The sequence below is a fragment of the Tricharina praecox genome (genome assembly GCF_024521635.1).
Source record: "Tricharina praecox strain CBS 144465 chromosome Unknown BZA05scaffold_15, whole genome shotgun sequence".
Lineage (NCBI taxonomy): Eukaryota > Fungi > Ascomycota > Pezizomycetes > Pezizales > Pyronemataceae > Tricharina > Tricharina praecox.
In genome coordinates, this window is record NW_026250417.1 from 814,811 (window position 1) to 825,038 (window position 10,228).

The window sequence follows — 10,228 nt, forward strand, 5'->3', positions numbered from 1 at the left end:
TAGTGCAGAGAAAATGATGTCATGCTAATCAAGTACCTAGTTCCTAGACTGTTATAAAGCTATGACGACAAGACTCCTACGAAAGAACAGCCGTGCTGAACAGAATGCTCCGGTCACTGAATCCAGTATGCATACGACATACCTAGTAGAAACCCTCCAACTTCAAAAATACGTACTGTGAGCAAGACGTGCTGTACACACGCAAGCAAACATTTACGACATTCGCGTAGTGTAGGAAGTGCTGTAGGCTCATGGAATAAATACTGTAGAGGAAACTACCTATACGGATTGAGCTGAACACGGTAGAGATGCCGAGTCCCGGCGGAATTGAGAAGCGTATCTTTACAATACTGTAGAATTTTTCGATACTAGAGGCCGTCGGTATCAATCGCACCCCACCCCACGTTTTGCTACTGTAGTTTTGTTTTTTGCTCTGATATCCAATGCCTCAACCTCGGAGGTCAGCTTCCTAGACTAATCAACCAACCGGTGACTCTCGCGGCTCGCCTGATGAGGAGGGTGCGGTGCGTGCCGATCAGTTTCGGGTCTCACAGACACACATCGTATCACTCGTATAGCTGAGTGATAACGAGTGCATGAATATAACGGCGAGTGCAATTCCGACCGTAGGTTGCCCTGTAAGCAGCGAGCAAGCTGCCAATCCTTGGTAACTAAGGCTTAGCTCCCATTAATCGTTACTTAATATGGTGCTGTTCTTGCGTGACCTGGAGGAATCCATATAAACCGAGGAGCAAGTACTTACATGTACAAATCACCTGGAGGACTTGTGTACTCTACATACCATGAAGATACATACCTCCGGACACTGGACAGCTACATGCCCCTGCATAGAGCCGACCGCGAGACCAACGCCGGAACACAGTACTCAGTAGTACTCCCTCATTGAAGTATGTAGTGGACATTCGTCTAAACTTACATATTATCCCCAGAGGAGGAGGAAGACGTCAAGGTGTTTCGGACGACGACGAGACTCCGTACGTATGTACTCTACATATGTAGGCTCCTGACGCCAATAGTGTACTACCTATGTACACAACCATCGGTTTCCGCAAACAAACTCTTCGAACTTCGAAGCTACCTAGCTGGGCAGATGTGGACCCGTCAATCAGCCAGCCAGCCAGCCAGCCAGCGGGGTACAGTATGTACAGTACGGTGTTGAATCACATCACAGTTCTGTTAGATTTGGGCAGTACCGGTCACCGCAAGAGCAAGTGCAAATGCAAATGCAAATGCAAGGGCAAGGTAACAGTGGAGCATACGGCCTTCGTGTCCAATGTATACCAGGTAGGTGCGCTGCTTCGCGGACTCGCCAGATGATGTCTCCAAAGTCAACTAGGTATACAATGTAGTTAAGTGCAAGACAGAATTACTGTGACAATTCCTGAAGTCCTAGTACCATAGTAGACGCAAGTACCGAACAAACGCCCGCTATTACCATAGCCGCAGGCACCCATAGGTAGAGTACATATCCAGCCCAGAAACCTCGAGGACCAAGATCTCAGGATCTCACTCAGACTTCGTACAACCACCCCGCACGACACGCTAACCGCCTCAACTGTCCGCGTCCTGTCCGCGCCCTGACGCCAACCACAACACAGTACTCCCACCAATACCCAGCAGCGACCGCCGACACTCCGCAAAGCCAAACAACAACAGCACCATGTCCATCTCCCGCCGCATTTCGATCCGCTGGGTTGCCACCCCACCCCCTCCCCCTCCACCCCACTCCCTCCCAACCCCCGCACCTACAACAGCTAACCCGCCCCACCCTTTAGCTACCCGCCCCCGCCTCCGAGCCCACGAGCACACTAGTCCTAACCTCCCCGGCTCGGCGGTTTATCGACATCCGCCTTACTCCTCCCACGCCCTCCCCCTCTCACCCGCAGTCCCTATACTGGGGCTTCACCGGTCTGTCCTCGAACCCCACACCCACCAGCGGACGATGGACGCACGAAGTCGACTCCCGCGGGGTGTCGGGATTCGACGAGGGCTCTCTCTCGACACTTCCGAATGGGGACGTATTGGAGAACGGGTCGATGGTCGATTTCGACGACGCAGATGCGGGGGCGAAGGCTTACGAAGAGGTTTGGCGGGACGAGGAGTCCGCGACAGTGGTGGTGCTTGAAGAGGTCGATGGAGCCGGCGGTAGGGTCGTGCGCGTCGGCGAGTGGTGTCATGGACTCATTGCGAGGGATAAGGCGGTGCATGTGGAGCGCTGGAGGGATGGGGTGTGTGTCTTCCGGAGTGCCGGGACCCTGGCGAGAGAGATTGTCCCGCCTGATGTGTGGAAACATGAGGAGCTCGCAATGGGAAGGGTCCTGCAGCATGCGGATGTGGTCTGGAAGGTTGTCGAACTGCATTTGTAACCAGCTATTCTATGCTACATACCTGCCCGCCTTTCTGCCCGCCTTTCTGCCCTGCCCGCCTGCCAAGCTACCAAATCATCCCCCTCCCACTAACGATCCCCTTCCCCCTCCTCTCGCGCTCCTCCTGCTCATGCACCCACCCCTCATCCTCGCAGAACTGTTTAACCGCCTCCTCGAACCCGCCCTCGCCCTCCGCAGCGTCGATATATGCCTCCGCCATCTTCGCATCAACACACTTAGTCCGCAGCTGAAAGCGCTTCACGAGCGCCTTGCGATCGCTACCCTCCTCGGCCGCGGGGCTGACCGAGGCGCCACCGTAGTAGCCCGCGGGGATGGTGATGGCTTGTCGCGCTGAGAGGAGGGGGTCGCTGAAGAGTCGGTTGTGCGCGCGGAGCACCGGCAGGGGGACGTTGTAGTGTAATGAGAGGCTGGCCATGCTGTCCGTGGGCCGGACGAAGTGGAGGATGTCTTCTTGTGGCTGCTCTTTGCTTTTCTCCGGTGCAGCGTCGTTCGCTTCAGAAGCAGCGGGAGTAGGTGTGTACCCCGGAACTTCCTCCTCCTCCTCCGACGCCCCCGACGCCAGCGGCGCCGATGCCTCGTACCCCGGCGGTAAGGGACAGTACGGACAGTACTCTGTAAACCTTCGATTCCTCTATTGATCCAGCACTCCGTATCAGCCCAGTCAAACCCCCCCCTCCCCCCTCGCCCCCGTCCACCTCCCCGCACCGCCCAAGAGAGACGAACCTGAATACACCGCCCACAAACCCACCTCCCACAGCAGCTCTGCTGCAGATGCTGACGCAGGGGTGGGAATTTCTCCTCGCCCACCTCCTCCTGCTCCTTCTTTTCCTCTGAGGAGGAGGAGAAATCTAGTATCTGCGCACACGTCGAGCACACCGTTGCGGACGAGGAGGCGTATGACGGCGGTGGGGCGGGCGGTAGGTCGGCCATGTCTGCTATGTTGCGACGATGTTCGAAACAGTGGGTGGGTGAAGGTCGGAGGTCGGAGCTATGTACCAACTAGTAGGTACAGGTAGAGGTAGGTATCTAGAGCTCTCTCTCCAAGCTGAGAGATGGGATATGTACCTAGGATGGGATGGGAGGGATGTGATGGTGCACGTGGGGGCGAGCATACGTCATTTCCATCCTTGTAGATTTTCAATCCGCTGCACTGCCTGCAGAGGCAGCGGCAGCTTCATCATTTTCTCTCGTGCTCTCGTGTCTCGTGAAGTTCAATTCGTAAAATTCAATGCAATGCCATCAATACAACCACAACCACTCACTGCCATCTCTTCCCCCCGCCCACTCCATCCCCGAAATCGCAAAAACCAGATCGCACAAACCAAACCGGTGTAATAGTAATAACACAGCAGCAAGAGCAGCAATAGAGCAGCAATAGAGTAATGGCAGAGTAGTAGGTAGAGTATGATAGTAAGGCGGACCTGTGCGTCGGAGAAATCCCAAACCACCCCCCTCCCCCACCAATCTCCAATCTCCAAAGGCCGGTAGATAAAGCCGTAAAGCCAAATACTCATCAGAAGAAGCGTCGCGAGAATAGAAAAAGAACAAGAAACAAGCATACAACCAAGTTCAAATGCCACCCAGAATTGCAAAGCAAAGCGAAAAAAACATAACGAAAACGAAATACACCGTCAAAATAAACCCAGCAAAGCCAAAGAGAAAGGGAATAAAACAAATGGAAAACCGTGTATGGAAGAAACGACAAAGAAGATTCTCCTGCATCATCAACTATCATTGAATAGAGTGAAAACAAAAGAAGAAAAAAAGGCAAATGGTAGAGACTGTTGAACCCGATTTCCTCCAGCGAGGCAGGAGGTAGCAAATACGTCGATAGTCAATACAAGGACAAATCGCCCTGGAAACGGCAAAAACCTGGCAGCTCATGCATCATCGGCCTTCAGACTCTCTATCGCATTGGCAACTTCCTCGACCGTAGGATCCACCTTCTCCGCTTCGGTTGTAGCTGCAGCAACGGGACTGGCAACGGCATCCAACGGCGCGGCATGGAGAGCCGGCTTTTCGGGACCCGCATCGCCCTGCTCCAGGCTCGCCTTTCTCCGCTCCATCGCGCCAACAACCCACTCCCGCACCTCGGCATCTCCGGGGACAAACACCTTCGGAGCATCGAAATCGGCGCCATTTTCAGCCGCTACTTCCAAGTCCTCGGATTCCTCGGAGATGGTATCGGGCTTCGTGAGGTCCGCGATCCACGCGTGCTGGAGCAGCATCGCATAGCTGGGTCGCAGCTTCGGAATCTTGTGCAGACAACCCCTCACGAAATCTCGAGCCGCAAGTGAGAATCCCTCCTCTGGGAGATCCGGTGGTTCGCCGTCAACGATAGCCTAAAACAATCAGTCAACTGGAAAAAACGAAAGCATTGGACAACAAAACTTACGCTCAACTGACTGAAGATGTTGTTGTAAGTTTCTGGTGGATATGGATAGCAACCCATGGCGCACTCCAGTAAGCTCAGCCCCAGACTCCAGATGTCACTCTGAACACCGTAGGTGCCGGCCGGTCCAGCGCCGCCGAGCTGAGCCTGCGTACCACCACTGGCGATCCGCTCAGGTGCCATGTAACTCTGACAGCCGATATTCGTCTTCGCGATACTCGCAACCAAGTTCCCTGAAACACCGAAATCGCACAGCTTGATATCTCCCCGGGAGTTCATCAGTATGTTGGTCGGCTTCACGTCTCGGTGGATAATGTCGTGGTCCTCCTTCAGAGTCTTCAGCCCCATAATGGTCGCGTACGCGATCTTCCTGAGAACACCCTCCGGAACACCTCCGCGATACAGCTTATCGATCGATCCACCATCCATGTGTTCCATGCAGATGTACACGGCTCCCTCCTGAAAGAAGGCTCCATAGAAGTCGATGATGTATGGCGACCTGCACCGATGCAAAACGTCAAGCTCCATGATGATCTGAGCGAACTTGGCCTCGTCGAGCTCCAGTCGGATCTCTTTCATGGCCATGGTGGTCTCGCTGGGTGTACCGCTGCTGTTGCCGCGCGAGAGCGGTGCGCGCTCTTGCTCCTCCGGCGTCGGGTTGCCGGAAGAGGGCGTCTGAGGCGAGCCGGGTGAGAACATCGCCTCCCTGGACACGCTCCCCCGCCGAGCAAACCCCTTTCGCTTCGGTCGGTGGATGACCTTGTACACGGTGCCGTAGTTTCCCTTTCCCAGCTCCTCCAGCGTCTGAATTTCGTCCAACGATATCCTGAAACTGTTGCCCGATGTGAAGTCGACACCCTGACCGTGGAGAACCGCTTTCCCGGGAAACTTGAGACTTCCAGTTTCCTTGTCGACGAACTGGGCATACTGCTCGAACTTGGATCCAGTGCTGGCGGCAGCGCCGCCTGGGAGCCCGCCCAACGGGCCAGGTGGTGGTAGCTTTCCGGGGTGAGGTCTCCGCGAGCGCAGTCCAGTAGCTGGAGCACCGTTTCCGACCGGGTTGTCCACCTCGCCCATCGGAGTCGGTGGAGGGGCCCCACTACCCGGGAGAGCGGTGGGAGCGTTCATCCGTCGTTGTGCAATTGACTGTCCCTGTCGGCCAGGAAGCGTAGGGGCCGAATTCCAGTTCGAGGGACCGGCCGGGCGACCACCCATAGTCATCCGTCCACCAGCAATCGGCGATCCGCCTCCATTGGGCATCCCTGCGATGACTGGAGACGAGCCCATCCGCGACTTGTGGAATGCCTGCAACCGAGCCTGAAGGTCCGAATGGCCCGACGAGGTGATTGACGAAGCGAAAGGTTGGTTCGGCAGTGGGGCGCCGCGTCCTCCAGCTCGCCGAGCGTCGGCGACGAGGCCGAGTGGTGTCGACGATGATGGCTTGAGGGGTGGGTCGGAGATGGAGCGCAGCGAGGGCACACGCGGCTGAGCCGCTGACGACGAGGGTGTTGGAGAAGGTATCGGGGGTATCGGGGGGATATCAAGCTCATCGTCGGGGCTATCGGTGGGAGTGAGGGGGAATTCTGGGTTTGGCGCCATGGTTGCTGGCGAAGACGCGGCCGCACGAAGGAACACCGGGCGTTCGCCGAGGTCGGCCAGCTTTGCGATTGTGGGTGGATATCGGGGGAAGCACGAAGTGTAGTGAGGGTGAAGAGCAAGCGGTGGGGGATATTATTGTGAGCGAGAAGCAAGTTTAAATTTGGGGGTTTTAGGTTTGGGGGTTTTGGGGAGTTTTTCTTTAGGGGGGGGGGATAAAAGTAGGTGCGGGTGGTGGGGGTTGGGTGGTGGATTGTTAGGTTTTTGGATTCGTGACGTTGGTTGTTGTGGCTTCCCGGTTGTTGTTGTCGCAGCGATGCACAGCGGCCAATGGGTGGGCAGAAGGGAGTGTCGGTAGCAGCAGCAGCGATGGTCGAGCAAGCAGCGAGCAGTAGAGCAACCAGTAGTGCCGCAAGTATTCGGGGATCGCCGTGTGAGATTATCGATGGGGGGGGTGGGGGAAGAGGAAGTCGTGAAGTGTGAGTTGCGGGTGGGAGTTAGAGTACGGAGGGCCCGGGAAGAGGAGGGGCACGCGGACGGGCTGGTGGTTGGAGGTGATGGGTGACCTATCGGGTACTGTCGAGGCTTCTTTCTCTTTCTACGTCTTTCTGTGAGTCTCTCTCTCTGTCTCCGTCTGTCTCTCTCTGTCACTCTCTGTCTCCGTCTCTTTTCTGGGGCGGTCCGATGGGAAGACGGGCGACAGGCAGGCGGGTCTCGGGAGGGGGGGGGGGTGTGGTGGGTGGTGGGTGGTGGGTTGTGGGTGGTGGGTGGCTGTGATAGCGGCGAGGGAAGCAGCACTGTGAATGAACGGCGGATGCGTGGGAGGGCAGGGTGACGATGGGATGGGTGGTATGTATGACGATGACGATGGCGCTCTCTCTCTGTCTGTCTCTCTCTCTCCGTCACTTGTCCCTTGTCGCTGCGGTCTCTGCGAGAGCGCGTCTCTCTCTCTTTATTTATTTTTCCTTCTTCTGGATGGGCGTTGCGGTGCTACTCAGATCCTCTATGACGGAGCGTTGCTTTTGCTTCTTCCCAGGAGTTGGCGGCGGCGTCTGATTGGCCGAAGCGAGGGGGGCGAGATATCGAGTGGGAGGTAGCTAGCGTTGGAGGAATGCTGCTGCGACCTGGATGATCGCTGGAGAATCTGCTGCACTGCGAGGAAATGTGAATGGCTAAGGGATGCGTGGAAACGAAAGAAGACGGAGAAGAAGGAGGAGAGCGGGAACCCCAGAGTCTTTGCTTGTTTTTGGTATGTCTGGACTTGAGTCTGTCTGTCTGGACTTGGGCCTGGGGATTTTGACACGATAGGGTGAACGGCGGGCCTGCCCGCCTGCCCGCCCGCCCGCTTGCTCAGGTATTTGCTTGGCCGAGGCCGAGTTACCTCCCGCCGGCAACGATGTGAATCGTCGAGACTGAATTAGACACCAGTACTTCTGTTTGGTGTGAGTACCTACAATGCACTGTTGAAGCTCGAGTGCTATGTATACACAACACCGTCGAGCCTCGAGTATAACTTCACTGTCGAGCCTATCGCCTACCGACTACCACCACGCAGGAATCTCACTCATCGAAATGCGAGATGAAATGCGAGAGACGAGTGCAGAGCGAGTACAGTATCTCCGCCCATCGGACTCCGCGGACAACGTCGATAATTCACGGTGGCTTGATCGTGATGATCTGCATCCGAGAGACGCACACGGCTGGCATATCCGCAACATCCTGCACGTGACTCGGAATTCGAAATTCACGAAGGCCGAACGATGCGATACATAACCATACTGGAAAGCAGAACAGAGAAGCCCAAACTTTATGTAGAATGGCAGAAGAGCTCATCCACTCGATCACCATCCATCCGCCCGCCCGCACGCCCGCTGTCCGCCCACTCTGCTTTCCGTTGTTTGAAGCGATGATGATATTCGCTGACGATGCCGGGCGATGATGACGATGACGATGTCGCCAGAGCCAGAGCCAGAGCCAGAGCCAGAGCCAGAGCCAACAAACGGACGAACGACAACGACGAAAGAGCAAACAGACAAACAACCCCCCCCCCAAAAAATACGTATGGAGAAAATTAAATATGATCTTCCCCCGGAGCCGGATGTCTGCTTGAGCTCACGGACAATATTCCCATTTCCTGCCCGATTTACAGGTGAAAGTCCCTAAGCCCAAAGGTGGAATGGTTGGAATGGCGCTGTGGCCAATGAACCTGTGGCTTGAGCGATGGACATATGGTAGCTGGCAACAGCGATCACCGCCACTGACCGGTCAAGTATCATATGTATCGGCGGGGGTGGGGTATGGGGGGGTGGAAGGTGGGGGGGCACGGGGGACCCAGGCTGATGCCCGCCGCCGCGCCGCATTCGTGCTGGCGATGATATTTAAGTTGCGACTATGCCCGCGGCAGCTGTATGTACTCACAAGCTACATCCACACATCCACACATCCACACAGGACGATGGCCATTTCCATTTCCATGTTCCTCGGACGACGCAGACGCGGATCGACGTGCATCCATCCATCCATCCATCCACCCATCCATCCACCCATCGCCGATGCTCAGTGCTCATGAGTGCTCACATCTCGGATCCGACACCGGTATCCGCGCAACAAAGGCTCGAATAACCGCCGAGCCAGTCATTTCCGATCGCGAAGGGCCCACAGCAGTCTGTTACTGCTAGTACTCACAATAGGCAGAGAAGCCCTCGGCCGTCCGATCCGATCCGATGGCTGGCCTCTGGCGAGCTCTTGACGGGAGGGGAGATTGCAGAGCTGGCTGCTGGCTCGGATAGCTGACTCCCAACCGCTCCTGCTTATGTAACTTGTAAGTACTGGGCCCTCCCTCACCACCGTCGGCCACCGGGCCCTGGGGGTGTATTATGTACATACCGGTACTGGAGTCCGTGGCCTCGAGCTCCAGCCTCCAGGGCTTTATATATCATACCTATCCCTTGGCTCGTCGGAAAGGACTGGACGTTATGTACTGGTACTTTTACCTTTGGCCCGACGATGCTAGTCTGGTTCTTCGTGCTTGGGAGTCAAGACATCCATCTGTTGCTGTATTCATTGATCTTTTCCTCGGCCGTCCTGAGCCGTGAACCTCTCATACGATACGGCCAACTACATAGGTTTTGCTTCAAGTCTGGAGCACTGTTCTCATATCCATACCCACGAGCCCGCTCGCCGGTCGGTCCTCCACCCCGAAACCAAGCACTCCCTTGAACCCGAAGGTTGTATGTAAGCAAAGGATCTCGCTCGCTCGCCGAGAACACCGTGCCTGGCACCAGCGTCTAAAAACAACCCTCCAATTAGCGCGCCCGCTACTAGTACAGACTCCCGAGCCCAGCGTCCCGACTCCAGAGTCCAGAGTCCAATCCAGAGCCGCTCTTCCAGATTCCAATTCCAATTCCAATTCCAATTCCAATTCCCACCCCGCATCGTCTTCCCCTTCCCCTTCCCCTTCCCCTTCCCCTTCCCCTTCCCCTTCGCACTCCCACTCCTATACATACATGCGGGCTGCGATACATCAAGATTCAACACGTGTTGAGTCGTGACGAGGAAGTATTAAATAACACAATAATAGCATCGCCCGCAAGTTGAAGTCGCAGGTCGCAAGCTGCAACTGCCACCTGCAGGACGACGTAATCCCGCCTCTGGCCAATCAAAATTCCCCGCTATCTACATGTAGAGTACGTAGAGCAGAGTACGGGTTCCCTGCTTTTGCGCAGTACTCTACCTACGTTGCAGTGCAGCACTGTGGGATGATGATACCAGTAACCAGATATGGGGAGTAGAGTACACCGATGAAGATGAAGATGAAGGATGAAGGATGGAT

General features: G+C 55.8%; 4 protein-coding genes across 4 annotated transcripts; 2 read left to right on the plus strand and 2 right to left on the minus strand.

Annotated features, from left to right (window-relative positions):
• Positions 1 to 1,375: 1,375 nt before the first annotated feature.
• Positions 1,376 to 2,387, plus strand: BZA05DRAFT_454472 (uncharacterized protein; the record flags this gene model as incomplete). Its single annotated transcript, XM_051487521.1, has 2 exons — positions 1,376 to 1,714; positions 1,797 to 2,387. Exons 1-2 carry the CDS (start codon positions 1,682 to 1,684, stop codon positions 2,385 to 2,387), a joined length of 624 nt encoding a protein of 207 aa, XP_051338775.1. The 5' UTR covers positions 1,376 to 1,681.
• A 33-nt stretch (positions 2,388 to 2,420) lies between these two features.
• BZA05DRAFT_69819 (uncharacterized protein) lies at positions 2,421 to 3,558 on the minus strand. The gene is made up of 2 exons (XM_051488570.1): positions 3,132 to 3,558; positions 2,421 to 3,039 (listed from the first exon to the last, which is right to left on the minus strand). The coding sequence occupies exons 1-2, from the start codon at positions 3,336 to 3,338 to the stop codon at positions 2,455 to 2,457; spliced, it is 792 nt and encodes a 263-aa protein (XP_051338776.1). The 5' UTR covers positions 3,339 to 3,558; the 3' UTR covers positions 2,421 to 2,454.
• A 730-nt stretch (positions 3,559 to 4,288) lies between these two features.
• BZA05DRAFT_445852 (kinase-like domain-containing protein) lies at positions 4,289 to 6,399 on the minus strand (the record flags this gene model as incomplete). Its single annotated transcript, XM_051487037.1, has 2 exons — positions 4,289 to 4,750; positions 4,804 to 6,399. 2 exons carry the CDS (start codon positions 6,397 to 6,399, stop codon positions 4,289 to 4,291), a joined length of 2,058 nt encoding a protein of 685 aa, XP_051338777.1.
• Positions 6,400 to 9,342: 2,943 nt separating this feature from the next.
• On the plus strand, positions 9,343 to 9,627 carry BZA05DRAFT_401049 (uncharacterized protein). Its single transcript, XM_051483958.1, has one exon. The coding sequence runs from the start codon at positions 9,403 to 9,405 to the stop codon at positions 9,613 to 9,615; it is 213 nt and encodes a 70-aa protein (XP_051338778.1). The 5' UTR covers positions 9,343 to 9,402; the 3' UTR covers positions 9,616 to 9,627.
• Positions 9,628 to 10,228: the final 601 nt, after the last annotated feature.

Bases quoted from the DNA above. Each gene is read 5' to 3' on its own strand.
- BZA05DRAFT_69819 (XM_051488570.1), bottom strand. From the start codon at position 3,338: ATGGCCGACCTACCGCCCGCCCCACCGCCGTCATACGCCTCCTCGTCC. The intron at 3,040-3,131 runs GTTCGTCTCTCT...CTGGATCAATAG, and splicing joins TTTGTGGGCGGTGTATTCAG to AGGAATCGAAGGTTTACAGA.
- BZA05DRAFT_401049 (XM_051483958.1), top strand. From the start codon at position 9,403: ATGCTAGTCTGGTTCTTCGTGCTTGGGAGTCAAGACATCCATCTGTTG.